Below are 21,000 nucleotides of genomic sequence, written 5' to 3'. Positions count from 1 at the left end.
CCAGGATATTTTACTCATAAGGGAGTAAGATCAGAAAAATATGGAGACTACTGTTCCAGATAAACCTTCTGTGACAGCCAGATGCTTGATGCACCACTCCCACCAGGTCACCGTCACCTTCCGGCAGTGCCCTGCATCTCCTTACACGTGCATATTCCAGATGGCCCAGTTTCAAATCCTATATCCAGAAAACCCTTCCCAAAGACTCAAAATTGAAAATGCTCTCTCTGCTCTCATTTTCTATTTCCCAGTTGAGACTGAATTGGTGATCAGTTAAGATATCAAAGATATTACATGAGTTGGTTACATGATCCGAAGACTTCAATGGTTTTGTGCAACAAAGGTTTTCTTCTTCTCCTGGCATAAATTGCACTGCCTTCTTCCATCTTGGTAGTTACACCTTCTGAAACCTGTGACATGTGGTCACCGGGACTGGAGAAGGGAGAACTCTCTTAACCGTGTTGGTTGGAAAGTGACACATGACCTGTTCGTTGGCCAGGACTAATCACATGACTCTAAGCTCACGCCAAGGAGGCTGGGAAATGAGGAGCTTATGGATATCTGTTGAGCACTAGCTGCCTTATGTCCCACGTTTTGCTTTAAGCATCTCGGGACTGAGTTCATTTTCTATTGCAGTGCTTTGCATGCTGTCTTGTGTAGCAGATCACAGTATTTTTTCTTCTCAATAATAACAAAATCAAAATACACAGTTTTTAAATAGAAAACTCATACACAAAAGTTGAATAAGAACTAACCTAGACATGTTTAGAGGCTGGCTAAAGCATGGCTCATACTTAAGAGCATCAAACCCTTGTTATTCTTCCTTGTTTGACCTCACGGTGGTCTGGGTAGATGCTCCAGATGTTAGCCTAGAACTGTGCTGTCCAATGTGGTAACCATTACGCTTATGTGGCCATTCAAATTAAAAATGCCATTTCTCAGTCACATTAGCCACACGTCAAGGATTTAATAGCCGCAGATGGCAAGTGGCTAGTGTTCTGGGCAGCACAAATATACAATGTCTTCATCACTGCAGAAAATTCTGTTGAAGGCATTTGTGTGAAGGACAGCAACAGACTGCTCTAGATTAGGATGTAAATAGTAAAAAAATGAAAAGGACCACACAGAGAACGTTACTCTTACAGATAATGATCCACGGAATGTTTTTTTATGCATAAGAAAGTAAATTCAAAAACATCGCAAATTTAGTTCTCAAAGCAGTTCTAAGCAGTTGGTTAACATGACCCCAGGAGCAGTTTGTTGGGAGGTAATGTCAGGGTAGTAGAAAGAGCACTGTGCTAAGAGTCAGACCTGACTTGTCCCCCTAAGTCTCCCTTCTTAATTAGCTGGGAGACCTTCTGCAAATCACTTAGTGCCTCTTTCCTCCTTCCTAACACTCAGTACCCATTAGGCATTATTCTAAGCTATTATTTTATTTTCTCTGAGGTTCCCTCCTAATTTAAAATGTTTCCCTTTAATTTGGTCTGTGGGTAAAAGAACAACCTTTTAAGTAAAAATGACCTTTCTTAATTCCTTCTCCCAAGTCTATCCAAATTCACATATTTAGCCCCTTGATAATTCACTTGTTTCCCCAATATTTCCCCCAATGCCGCTCCTCTTTGCAGAAATACGAGCATCTTTCCTGAGGCTATGGAGCAGCCAGCACTCAACCCCAGTCACTTTGCATCACCATCTAGGAGCAAAACCTCTCTCTGCCTTCAAAGATAGTTGGGAAAGATGAATCTTACTCTACAGAATTGGGAACATGCAAAAAATGTTATTCAGAGTTAGGTAAAGATTTCTTTTTTCCTGTAGCTAGCCCCTCCCAACCAGTGGAACAAAAATTTTGTTCTTGCCCCTGAAAGAATGTTTTTAAAAGTCTTTATAATGCTGTCTGCTAGCTCACATGCTGTCTTATTCAGCTCTTAGTGATTGGTCATAGGCCATCCAAAGGGTGTATGTTGTTTTAGGTCATAGAGGTCTCCCTTCCTGAGAGAGTTGAGCGGCCCAGGTGATCAGGGATGAGACGTGGCCTCCTGTGCCATTGTTTCACTCTTGCTCTAGCCAGTCAGCAGCCTGCTTGGGAGAAGGTGGAGCCGGCCGTCTCCTGCCCATGATCAACTCTCCGTTGTTTGTAATTTTCTCACAAAATAAATACTCCGAGGCTATAATTTCTCATGCTTGGTCTCAACCTCAGAAGTGTATTCTGTTGTTGTTGTTTTTGGAACATTTTAAAAACATCTGCTTGGAAGAGATTATTTCAGTGGGAACATGTATGTCAGCAGTTAAACTTCTCAGACACATTTTATGTTGTGTGTCCGCATAACCCTTAAAAATAGCAAGTACCTAGGCCTCAATGAGGAATTCATGTCAAGAATTCATTTTCCCTTCTCTCTGCTTTTTGATTTTTTTCTTTTTTTTTCTTGGATCTCTCTTTTTCTGATAAAATGCATAGAAAAATAAGAAGGATCTAGACATACTTTGTGTTGCTGAGAAAAATAACAGGCCTTCCTGTTGCCTTCGCCCAACTTTGAAACTGTACCCTTTTCATTTCACAATGGGACAAGGTTACACTGCAATTAGGTACTCCAGTTAAGTCTTATGGCCTTTTTTTTTTTTAACCATTAAAACTAAGTGCTCAGAATCATGTGTCTTTGTAGACGAAATTCTCTAGATGACTTGGTCTAGGAAGTAACCCAGTTTCCCCAGCTGTTAAATAAAATGCATCATAATTACAGTGACCCTCCTCCCCGCCATGTTTTTGTCACAGTTCTGCTGTTATGTGAAGGAGACCCCACGTGTCCTGCTTTGGGGTCATTAAATGGTACCTACTTACAAGTGTGTGTGGGGATTAATGAGTTAACTCCCTCCTCCCTTTTGGGTACCTGCTTCCTCTGTCTCTCCCTCCCCAGCTACATTCTTTTCTCCTGGTTGCTTTTAAAAGCTGGATGGTGGCTGGCAGCAGTGGTGGGGTCTGTTTCCATTTTAAACCTTATAAATTACCGAGGGTGCAGAAGTAACAGGAATTGTTTCGCTGGTCCTTGTTAAGCAGGAGGGGGTCAGGCTGAATTTCCTCAGTAAAACCTTTGTGGACTTTACAACCCAAACACCTCTGCAGCCACCCTGTTCTCAGATAAGAAACAGTCCTCCTGTCCCTCTTTGTCTGTTGCTTGTCTTTTTTTTTTTTTTTTTTTTTGCCCTTTTTTGCTTTGTATTCATTTTGTCTCCAGCAGGCAAGGAACAGGTGTCCGCAATCTCCTTAGGAGTTGGGGAAACTGCAGCAGGTCATGAGCAAGCAGGTTCCCTAAATTGCTATCATTGGTAATTCATGCAGTATTCTAGATAAACACAATATCTCATTTGAGGGGAAAGTAGAGAATTAAAACAAGTATCTGGAACACTGAGAGGGCACCCAAAGCTTGCTTTTTAGTATTGGTTTGTAAACATGTTAATGAACTTTTCCAATAGAAATCACTGTTAAAACTCCTCACTGTTGTAATCACCCTTATTTCAAGTCTGTTTGTTAAGTACCCACTGGGTGCAAAGCACTGATAGAAAATGTGTGACAAGGCTACTAACTGTGGTTAAAAATACAGAGCTTTGGAATGAGCCCAACCTGGCTTTCATTCCAGGCCTACGGTTGCGACCTTGAGCAAGTTGCTTGACCTCTGGAACTCAATTTCCTCACCTGTATGATGGGGATAATAGCCCCTACCTTGCAGGGATTTTATGAAGATTCAAAGATGGCTCCGTGCAAAGAGCTTAGCAGGCCTGCCCCACCCCCACTCCCCTTCCCAGCCAGCCTCACATCCTTTGCAGCTTTCCTTAATTTCACTTTGCTAATGACATGATCATTTGATTTACTAGATTGTCTGAAAAAGAGCCAAAGCTCTCTCTACACAAAGAGGAATATAGTTTAATGTGTCAGGAAAGAACTTTTGAAAAGTTTCTTTAGAATTTTCCTTTCTAACCTGTTTTAGAAAATGACCCTTGTCGTTACCCAGTGATGGAGGAATCTTGGAGGTCCTCTGGTGTCAAATACACAAGGCAAAGGGAGGGATTAAAAATCAAGGGGAAAGAAGTCTTTCCTGGAAAGCATTCTGAACACCAGTGTGGGGCTGGTCCTCAATCTGGTTTGGAGGGGTGCTTGCTGGGCAGGGCGAATGTGGCCCTCTTGACTAAACAGCCAGGTGAAAAGCCGAAGGGCCAAAGGTACTTGGAAAAGGGACAGGTTTAGGCAAACCCCAAGCACTTCTAGCCCAGAGCAAGAGCCCCAGAGCGCAGCCTTCATCCCCTGTCAGGAGCTACGGGGGCTGAAGAGCTGAGGACTGACTCTTACAACTGACTGTGCCCGTGGCCAGAACCAGAGACTGGTGAGCACAGTGCATCGCTCAAGTGAGTAGCTTAACTACATCCCCTCATTTTTCAGTGATGACTGTAAGTCTTTGAAAGCGTTGCTGGTTAGATAATCTGGTCCAGAAGAGTTAACATTTTTAATATATGTAACCCTTCTGGAAATTACTATTCTAATAGTTTTGCCACCTATGCCTGATTCAGGAAGATGCATCTACTGTCTAGATCGCAGGCATGTTGCCTTCAATGTTATCTGAAGCTCATTCTAATGCCCCCGCCTCATAAGGGTGTTGACACCTTCCTTATTGGCCGATAAGTACACCAGTGAAAAGCATGGAAGCAGAATCTTGGTTTTGGCTGTGACAGAAGTGTGTGTTAGTGTGTACCCTTGCCTCTCTGGGATTTTGATGCAATCTTTTAAGGACTGTAGCTTAAAGGAAACATAAAGAAATAATACCATGGAAAGGGAGGAGTTAACGTTCTAGGCAGACAGTAAGAAGGTGGCTGATAGCTGAGATGTGTCAACAGGCGCCCGGAGGTGCCGTGCCGTCTACAGCCCCAAAGGAATGTTGTTCTGAGGTGGAGATATAACATGGACAATTGTCAAGAGTACAAATTTTACAGAGATGGAAAACACCAGAATTCCAGCAGGAGGGGCAGAGAGAAGTGAGAGGCCTTGGCTGATGTGTGACTTTTTCTGTGTTTGTGGTTGTGGGACTAGAGGTTACAGACAAGCTGAGGAGGGTAAGTTGATTCCAAGAATGAAAGAGAGTTCACAGGGATATAGGTAAAGGGTTGGGCAGAATCGAAACATGAGGTCCTTGGTGAGTCTCTGAGAGTTTAGGACTCATTCATTAGTGACATCCCCTGCAGGAGGGATTCCGGCATTGTAAGGATGGCCTCGCTGTCCACAATAGTCTGGGCTGGCGGCATGGCCTGCCATGTGGCCATGGACATCTGGCCTCCTGCAAACAAATGGTAATGATAACTTCATCCTTTCCAGCATCTGTGCTCGATATTCACTGCCCAGGCCCTGGACGTGGTCCCAGGTCTCAGCCTCTTGGTATCCTGCCCCCCACCCCGGCCTCGGCCTGTTGCTGTTTGTGCACTGGGCAAGGCTCTAGCAATCTTAACATCATAAAATCACCTAGCTCAAGGGGAGGATAACTTAGAAGAAGTTTCTTTTAGATGAGAAATGGCATGAGAGTGTTCTTTGGTCTTCCAGCAGCATGGCCAGGTGAACACTTTGAGGGTTGCCAGTGTATGTGATGGAAGCAGGGGGTGAGGGGACAAAGCCAGGCTGTCGTTACCACAGAGGCGTCCTGGGGCTTCTCACCAGGGCCGTTCCTCTTTCTCTTTCTCACAGCAGAGTATTGCAGAAGATTGCAGAGTGTCTCTGAGTGACTCTGGTGGCTTATGGGACGTTGGCTTCGGACCCTTTATAATACAACTTGCTACGTGGGACGATGACGACTCAGACAGGAAAGAGGCCCGAGGTCATACTTGCCTACCTCCTCTTAGCCACAGCAGGCTGCTTTGCCAACCTGAGTGAGTATTGCCCTCCTCTTTCTCAGCCTATCCCTCTTGGAAGAATGCTTTGCCCTTAATGTCAAATGGAAGCATTGCACATTCAACAAGAACCCTTTCAACAGCCCTTCGTCTTTCAGGATTTCAAAGAACACTTAATTCCCACTGCCTTCAGGGACACACTCAATAGTACAAGATGAGGAATGATCTTGACTATATCTTATTGGTTATATGTGGGTATTTTATTCATTTCTAATATGTAACAGCGGAGGAAGAGTAATAATAACTGCCTTTTATTGAGCACTTATTATATGAGATTATGGCAGGAAGTTCATGTTGTTTATAAGCTTCACAACAACTCTGTGAGACAAATATCATCAACCCCATTTTACAGATAAGAAACTGAGATCCAAAAAGGCCAACGTCACGTGGCTCAGAAGTGGTGGCACTGGGTTTCAGACCCAGGTCTGTCCAGCTCCAAAGCCTCCACTCTTGCCTTCACCCCATTCTGCCATTCCAGTGTACTTTCTGGGGACACAGACAGGTTGGGGATTGAACCTAAAGACAGTCGAGTTTTTCAGAGAAAGATCAAGTCGCCTGGGTTGCTGAGCTCCGACTGGCTGCCTGGGTGCTGTGCTTCTAAAACGGTCATGTTGGTTTGTTGGGGGTGTCGCTTCATGTCTGCTTCCTCGTTTCCCTCCAGGTGATGTCCCCCAGGTCACCGTCCAGCCTTCTTCCACTGTCCAGAAGCTCGGAGGGACGGTGATCCTGGGCTGCGTGGTGCAGCCCCCGTGGATGAACACCACTTGGCGCCTGGACGGGAAGGAGCTGAACGGTTCAGACAAGGCTTTGGGCATCCTCATCACCCGCGGGACCCTCGTCATCACCGCCCTCAACAACCGCACCGTGGGACGGTACCAGTGTGTGGCCCGGATGCCTGCAGGGGCTGTGGCCAGCGTGCCAGCCACTGTGACACTAGCCAGTGAGTGCCGCTCCCGTGCTCCTCTGCCACGGTGCCATCTCTGTTCCTTTCTCCCATTCTGTCTCCCCTGCCATTCATACCGCCTGTCATTAATCTTACCACGAAAGAGGCCTCAACCATTGAAATTTTAAATTGGAGTGTGGTAGCTGCCCAGTAGTCCCCCACGACAGGGGCCATGTGCCATTGTGAAGCCACTCTCTGAGCAGGGGACATGAAGTGTCCGGGGTGAGTGTCTAGAAAGAGGGGAACTTGATGTGGTTGAACTGTTTCTGTGGGCCCCACGGCTGCGCCATGCAATGCCTTTCTGTTAGGTTGGTGCAAAAGTAATGGCAGTTTTTGCAATTATTTTTAGCCTTTTAAACCGCCATTACTTTTGCACCAACCTAATCTTTGGTTGTTCTGTGGTTTTAGGTGTGGTCGTACCAACTGCTCACTGTCCCCTCTATTGTCCACACTCCATTCTCACAATGGTCGTGGTGGAGCAGTTACAGGACTATATGTGGCCTGAACAGAGGCTACCCTTCCCACACTTGGCTTCCTACCTCTCTGTGAGGGGCCAGCAGATTCCAAATGCCTGGTATATAAACAGTCAAACACAATAAAAAGGAAACTGTGTGACAAAGGGCTAAAGAAAAGAGAAAAGAGGCAGAGATTAGGTGACAGTTTGGTCCAAGGAGGCTGCCAGGAGAAGATTTCATACGACTCTTAATACTATGTAATTACCACCTGGGTCTACTACAATGCCCAGGACACAACACACACGTTAGCTGATGTTCTACCCATTGTACATATGGGAAATAAGACTTGACTGATTAAATAAACTTCCAAAGGCTGGAGAGCAGCCCCAATACCCATTCTTATAGGCTGAGTCTATAGCTGGGAAACAAGGATTGCCCCCCTTCTTTGGAGCCTGAAGGGTAGGGAATAGGGAAACTTGTTGAGACTGTAGGGGTATTTGGATTTAAACTGTGAGGTCTCCAAAGCTTGTTCCCCCGTGACTTAGCAGTGTCCCCTACTCCCTGACAGCCCTGCTGTGGGCTTCCATGACACCACATCATCACCCTCCTGGGTGATTGTTTCTGGGAGGTTAGTGGTCCTTAGGTTACAGGTCATGCCTAAGGCAGCAAACTTCTGAGATGCTCCTCTATCAAAGTTGGCTGGTGTCCCTAGCTGTGTGAGGTGTGAGTCCTGGGAGGAGAGTGGTGAGAGATGGGAAAGGAGAAAAGACCCTTCTGTGTCCTCTGGTCCCTAGATCCCGGGAGGGACTTCACTACATGGAGAATAGAGATTAGAACAGTGGCTGCCCACATTATTCCTGTTTTCTTGGGAAAGAGTCAAGCAGCCTTGCCTTTATTCTCAGAGAAGGGAAGCAGGCGGGGTGGGTCCCCAGCCAAATCCCTAGGGTGCCAGACAGAGCCTGGACTGCATCTTGGAGCCCCCCCCAACCCCCCGGCTTATGACGCTATTCTCCTTTGTGGCAGAAGGAGCACCCATTGAGCCTAAGTGCCCAGCCTCTGGGAAGCAGGCTACCAGTGCTCAGTAATGGGCCCTCCCCTCCAGCTGTGCTTGTAGGGGGGGAGAGGGTGCTGGGAGACTTGGGTGAGGAAGGCTCGTCTCATCATAACAAGAAGGGCTGAGGTCACAGCTACACTTCCTACCATCATACTCTTATATTCTTTAAATTATAATTAAAATTACATTATAGAAAGTTTAGAATATACAGAAAATAATGTCTCTCGTAAGCCCACCATCGTCACACAACCACCATTATTATTTTGGAGTATGTATTACCCTCCCCGTCTTTATCCATACCCGCGTTTTCACACTGTTGTGGTCATGCTACTGACCACACAGTTTCTGCCCTTATTCTCTCCCCTCTGGCACTGTATGATACGCCATTTCCACTGGCCATATGACCATATTTACTTTTTATTTTTTATGGAGTATAAACTGCATCCAGTAAAGTACACAAAGTACGCTAATGTTAAGTGAAAAAGCTGATGCGTTTTTCATATGCATATGTATATACTATGTAGCCATCTCTCCTGTAGGTTCCCTTATGCGCCTTCCTAGTTAATCTGCCCCAGCCCCTACCAAGCAGAATCATCAGTACTAAGGGCCCTGGAATGTCCCCTGAGTGTCTCAGCCATAATGTACTGAACCCTTTTCCTATTGCTGGACAATTAGGTCACTTCCAGTTGTTCATTGTTACAAATAAAATATGCTTTTTAGCAACATTTGTGCCTTTAAAGGGTAATGCTGCTCATCTAGGAGGGAAAGTTCATCTGCAAGTGGTCAGCACGTGTCTGTGAAGGCTCAAAAAGCACCATAACCATTCATTTGGCCTAATTAGAAGCCAGGCTGAACCTTGTATTGTTTGGAGGCAGGGAGAATTGGAGAGGAGAAGATTTACTTTGGAGCCCTCCTTCTACTTCAAGGTGTATCTGTGTGAGGAGAGACAATTTATAGCTTTATTTTTAAAAAATTCCTGGCCACTTCTTTCTCTGGTGCTTGAAGGGATCTGCAGTTGGCAGTGAGGACAAAGGGAAGGGTTTGGTTACAACCCAAGAAGCACAGTGAGAGAAGAAGGGGCTTTTGCAGAAGCCAACTGAGTCTTGTTTGAAAGCCAAGAACTACTGGCTTGTCATTTAGGCATGAATCAGAAGTGCAATGTTTGGGCCTGGTAGAAGGATGGAGAAGTTCTGGAAATTGAGAGAGCAGGCTTGGAGGGGGTTGTGTCGTGGAGAACAGGGCGTTGGTGGAGTGGAACTGCAGCCTCCCAAATTTGGAGGAGGCAGTGGGAAGGCGGGAGAGGCGGGAAAAAGGGGTGCTGTCTTTGGGTTAATGCCATGGGGGATTTGGCCCAGACTCAGCAGTTAGATTAAGTTTCCGAAAGCACATTCCTGAGCAGAATGGGGGCTGTGTTTTGCTGGTTGGCTGGTGTACGAGGGAGGCTGAGTGGTAGAAGGGATTAGTAAAGGCCTGGTCTGCATTTAGAGGCAAGGCTGGGCAGCGGCGTGCTGGCGTGCACGCACGCACACCCACACTCAGCATTTGAGACTTTCTTTTCCTCTGGCCTCTTCTGCGTATGTTCAGATGTTCATCCTCAGACAAAGCAGTTGCTGTGTGGCCCACCTGGCAAGACTCTGCCTCCTGCATTTTAGTGAACCTTCTAGAGCGCGCTGGGAGATTTCAATGACGGGGGCTGAGACCTGGCTTGAGGATTCAGGATGTGGAGGAGGCCTCTAGCAGAGCTTTCCTGTTCAGACCTCTTTTACTCTGAAGCTGCAGGATAGGGGTTGCCCTGGGACGTCACATCAGCTTCTGCTCTTCTGGTAAAATGGAATCACCCGAAGAGTGTCCCCTGTGCTCACCTCCCCTCTACGCCAGGTTGTCCTGGCCATGTGGATAACGGCTGTCTTCACTCTGGAGAGATGCCCATCTCACTCTCCCCTGTGGAGATTTTTTTTTTTTTTTTCCTGTTGAGTTTAAACTTTGTGGTTAATCTCTCTTGCTGCGAATGCCTCACTTCAGACCACCTTGTCTAACTCTTGCTTTTTGAAATGCTTTTGACTTTGATCTCCTTTTTTCCTCTTACCTTTCTTTTCACACGCTTTATAGTAGGAGGGCGACTACTTGACACGGCTCAAATATTCCCACTGTGTGCGCTGGAACCAACAGAAGACATTGCCAGTAGACCGTATTTCTTCCTCCTGGATCCTGATTCAGCCTTAGAATTGTTCTCCTACAGCATAGCAAGTAATCGCAACCAGTCACCAGAGCTGGCCTACAACATGAAAGCTGTTTTCTACCCCTTTCCTCTAATAATCTACCATTCAAATAATTACGCCTACATAATTCTTCATTTTTAACTTTTTTCAATTTTTTTTATTCTTTAATTCTCCCAACTATCCTATTATACCTAGGTCCCAGTCGAGGTTAGAAATAAAATAGGTGGTAACTGGGTAATAATTCTATATCTGGGAATTTTAGTCCTCAAGCTAATGTGACGTCTTAAGCTGATGCTGATTTAATTGAGAGCGGATCTTTAATCCCTCCATAAGGCATTTAAGCACTAAGACCAGGCACGTACTCCCAAATTATCCTCTCTCTGGCATCAGGGATCAGAAGGTGAGGCAGCTGACAGGAAAGGAAGGAGTTCCCCTTTGGCAGCTGTCTCCATGGTTCTGTGACTTTGAGGAAAGGTCAGAAGGTGACAGGGACCCTTTGTTACCATAATTTAACCCATGAATTAAAGGAAGGGCCAAACTGGTAGTAATGGGAAAAAATAAGAAACTGGGAGGAAAAAAAAAAAGATCCAGCGTTTGTTTTAACTCTGCCACTTTAAGACTTAACATGATTTTGGGCAAATCACTTAATCTCTCAGATTGCCACAACTGTGAAATGAGCACAGTAATAATTACAAGTCTCGTGGGTTTTTTGAGGGGATCAAATGAAAGGATACGTGACAGCATTTTATAAATTCCAGGCTTGATTCATTCACCCATTTGGTCAACAAACATTTGTGTAGCGTTTTCTTGCAGTAGTCTCTGGGGCCTGTGTTCATGCCTGAGGCACCCCACTCCATTCTGGAGCAGCTTCTAGGAAGCCAGAGTTCAGGGGGTGGCAAAGCTTCCAACCATAGCCAGAGCCGAGAGAGAGGACTGGCTTGTTAGAAAGAGAGACCTAACCCATTTCCTGTGGATGCCTTAGTTCCCTGTATACACCTGTTCTCCCACCCAGAGTCTCATCTCCCGCTGCCTTTCAGAGCAGCCCGCGATGTCACTGCATGGTGGTCACTGGAGCCCACAGAGCTGCCCATTTATACCTCTGTTGGTTCACTGTAGCTCATTCTCCAACCAGACAGTCATTGGTTTGCACTGGCAGGCTGGGCTGACCCTGGCCCTCAGCACGGTGAATTCCACAGACAGAAGCCATGTGCTTTTGGCTCAGCTGCCCCCAACTCTGATTCCCATCAGACACTTCCTTAAGGTCTTCTGGGCTCTGACCCTGAAATAGAACAGGCCATTAAGGACCACTGTAGACATTAAAATATTTCTAGCTTTCTTTATCCCTGTTTTAGTAAAGGTTTTCCAAAAAAACAGCATATATATATATGGAGAGGGAGAGAAAGGGAGAAAGAGAAAGGAAAAAAGAGAGGGTAGAGGAAGAGAGAAATCGATTGATTTCAAAGAATTGGCTCCCCTGATTGTGGAGGCTGGTATGTCCAAAATCCTTAGGGAAGCCAGCAGGCTGGAGATTCATGAGTCCCACTTGGGACATGGCAAACCATCTGTTCTCCAGCGCTGGGTTCAATAGTTGTATGTTTTAGAAACTGGTGTCCTGAGAATTGGGGAGTGTTTAGAATTTCCAACAGAGCACAGTGAGACCTAGTCCCAGCCGTTGAGGATCTCATAGTCTAATGGAGAAGATGGACTGCAGTAACATGTTAGCCATAAAGCAAGCCAGACCCATGAGTTGCCTCACAGAGATGGAAACAGATTTTAGTGGGAGCTCAGGCAAACAGTGAGTTCAGGTGAACTGTGATTCATTGGGGATTGAGGAAGACTTGGAGGTAAGCCTTGAAGCATGTATGGGGGACAACCTTTATCTCGAATTTTTTAAGTCCTCAATACTTTCCTCAGACCTTCAACAACTAAACACAACTGTACTTAGACCTAAGCCTAGTGCAGTTCCTGGGATGGTGCAGATACTTCCATAGTGAGTCTCATTTCTAGTGAGATATTTCCTTGGTGAGTTCAATCAAATCCTGAATGTAGTCAGTTGATCGCCTCTCTCTTGCTACCCATCCTATTCCCCACTCTCTCCCATTTCTCGCTGTTTCTCTTCTTTTCGAGAATGTACCTTTTGTGATTAAGAAAGGAAACCTTAGAGTGTTTTGTTTTGCTTTGTAGTTTTTTCCCAATACCACCTCTCTCCCTGTCTGGTTCAGTCAGGCAATGACTCCTTGACAGAACAAGAAGGAACCATTCGATCCAAATTGGAAAAACATTTATTGTTGGCTTGGACGTCTCAGGGAATCCTGTGCAAGCCTTTTGCTTTGGGATGAAGGGGGGTGGCGGCAGTGGCAAGAAGTGTTGAGGGAGAAAAGGAAACACAGGTGGCTTCCTGAGCTGCCCCAGAGGGGAAGGGTGTCTGCAGCTGAAAGCTGGGGCTGGAGATACCCTCCAGACTGAGTGGGAGTCCACTTTGCTGGAAGAGACAGCTCCACATGGGGGTATGGAGTTGGAAAAGGAAAACTAGCTTGAGCTTAAACTTTAGCTGCTTTGTACTGTAAGTTTTGTGTATTTTATTTTGCCAGTTGGGCAAGAAAATTGTTGAGAGATAGCTTAGACCCAAAATGTGCTAAGCAACTTGAAATCTAAATAGCAAATGACTTATAGCTTTAGACCAAAATCATATTAATCCTTTTTGTTTTCCACTGGCTACAAGCAGAAATTCACACCTCACAAGAATTTCCCCTGATAGTCTGGTGAAATCTTCAGATAACACTGGCAATACTAATCCCATCAGATCTGGTGCCCAGACAAATGTGTGGTATAAGCTCTGCTTAGGGCATCTGGGCAGTAAGTGTCTGCCCTAAAAAGCCAGAGTTCCAATTCTCCATTTAGTAATGGTCATCAGAGGAAGACCTCAAATCCATGGAGCATCTTCTACCAAGGACACGCTTAGAACTCTTAATATACCCCACTCTTCTCCTCCATCTATTCTTTGCACATAGAAGCACATGCTTAAAGAAAATCCTAGGTCCGTTTTCTAAGCTAAGGGACCACCTAGCATGTTAAGCAGAATTATAGATTCAGTGAACCAGAACATTTTGAGAAGCCTTTGGCACAGGCAGATGAGGGAAAATGAGGGAAGGATTACAGCAGTGCGCCCTTATCGGCAATTTCACTTTCCACGGTTTTAGTTACCCACGGTCAACTGCAGTCCAAAAATATTAAATGGAAAAATTCCAGAAATAATTCATAAGTTGCGCACTGTTCAGAGTAGCGTGATGAAATCTCACGCCATCCCATTCCACACTGCCCTCGTCATGAGCTATCCCTTTTTCCAGCAAATCCACGCCATTAGTCACTTAGTGTCAGTTATCACATTGACTATCATGATACCGCAATGCTTGTGTCAAAGTAACCCTTATTTTAGCTAATAATGCCACATTCACATAACTTTTATTACAACATGTTTTAATTGTTATATTTTATTAGTTATTGTCATTAATCTCTTATGGTTCCTAATTTATAAATTCAGCTTTCACAGATATGTATGTACGGTCATGCACCATTTAATGACAGGGATACTTTCTGAGAAATGTGTCATTAGGTGATTTCATCATTGTTCAAACATCACAGAGGGCACTTACACAAACCCAGTGGTGTAGCCTATTATTTCCAGGCTACAAGCCTGTATAGAATGTTACTGTACAAAACAACACAAGGTTAAACTAAGCACAAGAGAAAATGATGCAGCTAAGAGACGCGTAAACACAGGATGTGTGAGGCTGCTGCTGGCGTAACACAGCATACTGTTTACAGGAACTTTTTCATAAGTAGAAAGAGTACACTAAAACAACAATAAAAAGTATAGTATAGTAAATACTAAATCAGTAACGTAGTTGTTTATTATCATTATCAAGTATTATGCACTGTACATAATTGTGTATGCTATACTTTTATACGACTGGCAGCGCAGTAGGTTTGTTTACACCAGCACCACCACAAACACGTGAGTAATGCCTTGTGCTGTGACATGACAGCTACAATGTCACTAGGTGATAGAATGTTTCAGCTTCATTATAATCTTATGGGACCCCTGTCATACATGCAGTCTGTCATTGACTGAAACGTCATTATGTGGCACATGGCTGTACAGGTAAAAACATAGTGTAAATAGAGTTCAGTACTATCTGTGGTTTCGGGCATCCACGGGAGCTTGGGGTCTTGGGACATATCCCCCCGTGGAGGGGGAGACTACTATAATTAGCTTGCTTGAAATCACTGGCATCCTTTAAGAAACATGGTGCAAGATGATTCCTTTAAAATGAAAAAGAATCAAGAGAACAAATGCGTCCCATGGCTCCCCCTTTTCTGTGTGTGAAAAAGTTTCGGGATTTCTACTTTGACCTTGTTTTTAGACTTTCAACCATTTGTTTGAAATCTGGTAATAACCCCATGAACTATAGAGTCTGTCCTGCAAATGGACAGATGCTCACCTCTAAGATAAAGTACTATCTCTTAATATTGGAGAAAAAAATGTAAGCAAAAGGAAAAAACAAAAAAACGTGCTGATGAAAAAACAGCATTTTTTTTTCTGTAGGGAAAATTGTGTTTAATTTTGAGTGACTGTGCTATTTACTCTTCTATTTGAAAACATTTGAAGACTCTAGGAATCACAGAATAAGACTCCAACTGTAGCGTGATACTTAAGCCGGTCTCCGAGCCCCACCTCCCACTCCAGACCCAGCAAATTTTGCCTATTCTCAGCTTATCTTGCACTTTCTCCTTGATTCTGGAATGGTGCTCCATCTGCCTGCAGCATCATCTTTTCCACTCCCTTCCCCAGAAAGTTCCCACCTCCCTTGGGTTAATGGACGTCTTCTCAGTTTTCAAGAGTCAAGTATCTTTTCCTCTAGGAATCTTTTCCTGACTCTCTGAACTTCCCAAGTGTCTGGAGTAGGGTCTCATCTTCCAGCTTCCTTACCATCGTGGGTTTATTCCGATAGCCCTCTCCTGCCCTCTCTTGCCTGGAGGGCAGGAATGTTGACATTCATCTCTGTGACCGCAATGCTCTCCACAGAGCCTGGCACACGGTAGACCGTCAGTGAATGTCTGGAAAGAGGAAGACTCCAGATAAAATGTCTGAAGTCTGAAAGATCAAAAAGGACATGCAGAAGATGAACAAAGCTTTCTTCACCAAGTCTGATATATTAAACATTTTAAGGAAGTAAATAAGAAAGGATGAAGCAAGAACTCAGAATATAAACAGGGTGAAGATACAGAGATTCAGGAAGGGTTTAGAAAAACTGATGGATAAGAGAAACCTAACAGGCTATTTAAAAGAAATTAAAGTGTTCCGATTAACCTTTGGAACGTTTGAAGGGAGATGCCAGTGAAATGTGGCTCCATAGCCTACCGGATAGCTCAGGGGACACTGTCAGACATAGTGGGTGGCAGTAGCCACCATTGCTTTAGAAATATATAGTTCCCAGGTGTGTGGGCAGAAAAAGTGGGAACCACTGTGGGCCCCACTAGCCTTGGGATGGTGCCCTGCCTCCCCCAATTCTGTTTTTAAAGGCACGCTGAAGTGCTCATCTCCATTCTTTGTCTAAACGCCTTGGCCTCCCTTTTCTGTCCTCTCTCTCTTCCTGTACAGGCCGCCTGCCTGCCAAAGACTGTGCCGGGATCCAGCTCTGGCTCTGATGAGTCCAGACCACCAGGATTCACATTAATTTTCCCATTGCTAAAGTTTATATTGGGTTGATCAGAGAAATATGTGTGATGTGGGTTGCTGGCAAGTAAATCTTTTTTTTCCTCCTTCTCTCTTTTTTCAGTGTATTTTTTCAAACCATTTCATTCCTTCCTCCGGTCCAAAAGAAACTCCCCACTTGTGCTAACCAGCCCTACCTCATAGCAACACTGAAGTCAGATAAACGAGATGGTCTACAGACATCTTCTCTGTTCATCTGGCTGCCAGACTCGGTGGAGACATGGCTCCCATCCTTGATTTGTCTTCAAGGATTCATCACATTTCTCCTTTTCTTCTTATGTCTTTTTAAAAAATATATATATTTTAATTGGTTTAAGCCAAGAAATTCCTGAAGCATTAGGCCAGTTTATTGCAAATCGTTTCATGACATTACAAACTAGGTTCTTTTTATTTTTCCTCCTGCTTTCTCTTCCATGTCTCTCTTTATAACATCTCTCCTCCCCTGCCCACCTCCTTTTGTGACTTTGATCTTCTGCCCTCATCCCCCTGGCTCTTGAATCTCTTCTCCACCCTCAGCTTTCTACCATGGCTCCTCAAATCTGGGTGCAAAACCTTACCTCAACTGAAAGGAAAAGAAACACAAGATTTAACAACTAATGTGTTTGGCATCTGCAAAGGTTTCTTTTTTTCCCCCCATGGAAACTTTTTTATTTAAATAAAAGCAAGCGTGCTTTGTTTTAATCAGAAAGTGTGTTGGAGAAATTTTATGTCATGTTTCCATGGCTGTCAGGAGAGAGCTTTGGAGCCAAAATTATTTGTGCAATTGAACAGGCAGAAAAAAATCCCGAAGAGTAAACATATTTATCCACTCTCCCTGCCTGCGAAAGGAGGATTCCTCGCTCTGCCAATCCCCCTTTCCAAGTTTTGCTGGAGATCGAGGTGACCTGACCCAGGCTGGAACGCTGGTGGAGGTGGTAGGGACTGTGCTTGGGGACACTGCTCTTGCGAATTGTGCCCTGCCTCGTGTACTGTTTTTGTCTGTCTTGCCTGTTAGATTAAAGCTTATGGACTATACCTTTGTCTTAGTATCCTCTCCAGTGTCTGGCATAATAGATTATTCTTCAGCGCCTGGCTGGCTGAATAAAATACCATTCCTGGGCGAACGGTATTGTACCAAATGCTGACTACAGTATATCCTGATTTTGCCCAGCCTTGTGGGCTACAGTAGGGGTTTGGTTTCAGTGGTTTGTGTGCCAGGGCTACAGACTGGCAAAAGGCTTAGTCACTACCCAGACCGCGCGGTTTCTGAGAGGCTTGCCCATCCCACAGCAAACCCCTCAGCTCACCAGGCACCAGGCTTTCTGACCTAATGAAAGCACCGTCAGGCTCCAGCCTCTACTCTGCTTCTGTAATTGATCCACTTGCAGAGCACTTTCTTTCAAAGGACTAATCTTGGGGTCATGCCAAGCCATGGTTCCTCGAGTGACTCGGAGGTAGAGAGCAGTGTTTATTCTCTGCCCATCAGTGAACAGTTTGGGGCAAAGGAGAACCCCTGCGTTGCCAGAGGCCACACAGGGAGTCAGTGCCAAGGACCTTTCACCTTCCCTGACCCCACCTCCAAGTCCATCTGTAGAGCAGTGAGCTTCAGAGAAGGTTCGTAGGAGCTTTGCTTCCCTTGCACCTTTGCCATCATTCAAAAAGGGCCTACGATGCAGGGAAGGGCCACGGGGTCAGCATGCCACTGAGGAGTGCTCCATTACAGCAAAGTCTCTCTATGCTTTGTAATATTGGCCCAGATGCGGCAAGCCACCAGAAGGACAAGTTGAGGCTTGGGTGCCATAAGAGGTGTTTGGGTACCCTGAGAGGTAGGGAGTAGAATTATCAGTCAGCCCAGAAACTTGCCAATGGCCGTGAGGCCCTCCCAGCAGCATTGCCAAGGGGGCCCACTGCAGTGCCCCCACAATCTGGTGGGTCCCATCCAAACCTCAGCAGATGAGTGCAGGCTTGCTCTGTGATTCCTGGGAACAGGCAGGAGGGGAGGACATGAGAAATGCCTGGATGGGTAGAAAGTCAATTTTTTTTTTTTTTAAGCATTCAGCTGAGCCTGTGGAAATAGGGGTGCGGTAACTCCATGCAGCCTCCAGCTGAAGGTGCCATCTTACCTGATTTCTCAACTAAACAGAATTGAACTTTGATTTGCAGCCTCAGTACTCACAGAGAAGAGGGTGGAATGAGGAAACTCCTTGAAAGTGATTAAGTTTATGGATTACATTGGGGCATACTCTGTTGAGGCACCATGTACCCTGTAACTGGATGTGTAAATTCTATGAAAATCAGGGGGAGGAGCCTATAATTAAGAGTTGACAGTTTTACGTTATGCGAATGCATGAACATACACCAAATTGTGTAATTTAATTTATAGCTCTACTGAGAGTTTTAGTAAATAAAGGAAGGATCCAGGCTAGAAGGTAGTGAGAAAGAAATTCAAAGGGGGCTCAAGATAGGACTTGTTAATTTGTAGATTTGCATATGACCCTGGTGATGGCGGCAACACCGATCTGCCTCTAAATGTCTTTTATTTGCCCCCCCCCCACACCCAGCCAAGAAAGTAGGTTTCTGATATACCCTGTAAATGTGAAGAGGGAACACAACACATCACATGATTTGTGAACAAATTCCATATATCCCACGTCCCACCGAAGTGATATATTAGAAGATACATGTTCCCGTAAGACAACTGAGCTCTTAGAAGGCAAGGAACTGAGCCGGGTTCTGTTTGGAGCCTAAACTATTATAGGCTTTCTCAGCACAAAGTTCTGTGACAAGTAAGGAAGGTCCATAAACTCCAAGATGGCGCCCGTGACCAGGGATTTTGACCAGCTGAGAGTTGAGAACCAGCAAGAATGAGCCTATTGGTATTTGATTAGTAGGGACAAGTTAATAAAATAGCTGGAAGAATACACAAAGAGAGGATGTGAAAGAGGGGTCTGAGGGAAGGTAAGAGGATTAAAGCTGCAAAAACATTCCACTAATGGATTTCTCAACCACAGAAGCCAACAGGCAAGGGCAGGTGTCCTGTCAAACCATTTCCCCATGAAACCTGATCCATCATTCTTCCTGGAGGCCTGCTAACTCCATTTGTAACTGAAGGGCCTGCACCTGATTCCCAGGGAGGCTTCCTGAGCAGCCCAGGGACTGGCCAGGAAACCGGCTTTGCAGACAAAGGGGCCTGGGAACAGGCTGGTTTCCTTCACATACAGCCAACTGGATCTCTGCATCTGCCTGGCCCGGTGGCTGATGAGGCTGTTATTGATCATGAAGTCTCCACCCCTCCCTTGCCTCCTTCCTGCCCCAAAAACCCTAGAAAAGGGGGTGCTCTGATTTTCAAATCGTTCATCACTTCATTACTCTGCCTTTGATCCCTTAGTGAAACACAACTTTTGCTCTGGCAGCCAAATTGGGAGTTTGTCTAGTGAAGCAACAGCTAAGGCTTAAGCTTAGGCGGCCCAAGGAGGGGACAGCGCCAAGGACCAAGGGCTGCTTATTTGTTTTGAGGCCAGGAAGACTCGCCTGCCAGTCGACACTTGTGGGAAGCTGGGTGCCCAGCTGGGGTGTCCTTGGTCCCGCTTGCATGGGCTGTTGTGTTGTACACATGTTGGCATCAGAACAGAGGAGAGGGGCTGTCTGGCCACATGGCTGACCGGTGCCCCGCTTTTTGTGTGTCCCCTCCCCACCCCTCCCCCCACCCCCCCACTGCACAGCCTTCTGTCTCCAGCCCAGCTGTTGTCAGAGGGTACAGAAGGAGCCAAGAGAGGTTTGAGAGGGACATAGTGGTTCTAATATTGGGTGGGTGAGGTGGGTGCATGGGGGACTGCATGCTCCCTGCCTGGATAAGCCCTCAGTTACAACGTGGCAGGAGCCTGGAGCCATTACAGTAGACGTGGCATTCTGGTGCCAAATTCTTTTCAGTTGCTCACATCTTTCTTGCAAAATGATCTGTTAGGTTTAAGTATATTCCTGCTTGAGGCACATTTCCTTGGAATGAGGCAAAGAAAAGGGGGAGGGTGGAAAAAAAACCTCTTGGTATAGTTTTAGATTTATCATCAGACCGTTGAAGAGAGTGCTTCTCAGTGATGGAGGAATTTTCCAGAGACCCCTGAGCTTACAACGCTCACAGCTCACACTGAGGGGAGCCTCCTGACTTGGCAGGTACAGTGTGCGCTGTGCTGAGGAAGATTAAAGCCTTTTTTAAGTGCATAGCTTTTGAGAGCAGTTAGCAGTATTTAGCTCGAGCTCATTGAGCACAAGCAATGCACACTTTCCCATAGCCCGCATCTTCCTCCTCTCTGAGAGAAAACACATTCGGTGTCTTGGCTGAGAGGCTCTGCCAGGACTGGACTATGTCATTTGTGGGCCCCAGTGCAAAATGAAAATGTGGAGTCTCTTGTTCAAACATTAAGAATTTCAAGATGGTGACAGCAGAGCATTTACCAAGCATTGGGCCCTTCCAAGCAAGGAGCCCTGTGCCACTGCACAGGTTGCACACCCATGAAGCGGGCCTTGGGCTCAGCCTTCCAAACTGTTCGTGCAACAAGGATTTAGTGAGCATTGGCTATATCCTAAATCCTGTGCAGTGAAGCTTGGGGTTGGGAGTGTGGAGTGAAAAATTAATAGGCTGCCCATTAAGAATT

At 45.5% G+C, this 21,000-nt stretch overlaps 1 protein-coding gene across 6 annotated transcripts in view; it reads left to right on the top strand.

Moving 5' to 3' along the window:
* BOC (BOC cell adhesion associated, oncogene regulated) overlaps window positions 1–21,000 on the top strand; it is a 72,668-nt gene that overhangs the window by 31,444 nt on the left and 20,224 nt on the right. For 4 of the 6 annotated variants that reach the window (XM_019734865.2, XM_074331864.1, XM_074331870.1 and 1 more), the window contains 2 exons: window positions 5,720–5,901; window positions 6,584–6,862. In XM_019734865.2, the coding sequence (XP_019590424.2) occupies window positions 5,820–5,901; window positions 6,584–6,862 (361 nt within the window). In that variant the 5' untranslated portion in view covers window positions 5,720–5,819. The remainder of the gene's footprint in view (window positions 1–5,719; window positions 5,902–6,583; window positions 6,863–21,000) is intronic. The other 2 variants (XM_074331883.1, XM_074331890.1) reach the window with 1 other exon arrangement.

Source organism: Rhinolophus sinicus, linkage group LG01 (assembly GCF_036562045.2).
Source record: "Rhinolophus sinicus isolate RSC01 linkage group LG01, ASM3656204v1, whole genome shotgun sequence".
NCBI lineage: Eukaryota > Metazoa > Chordata > Mammalia > Chiroptera > Rhinolophidae > Rhinolophus > Rhinolophus sinicus.
Note: the sequence above shows the minus strand (reverse complement) of the source record. Positions and strands in the feature narration are given on the sequence as shown.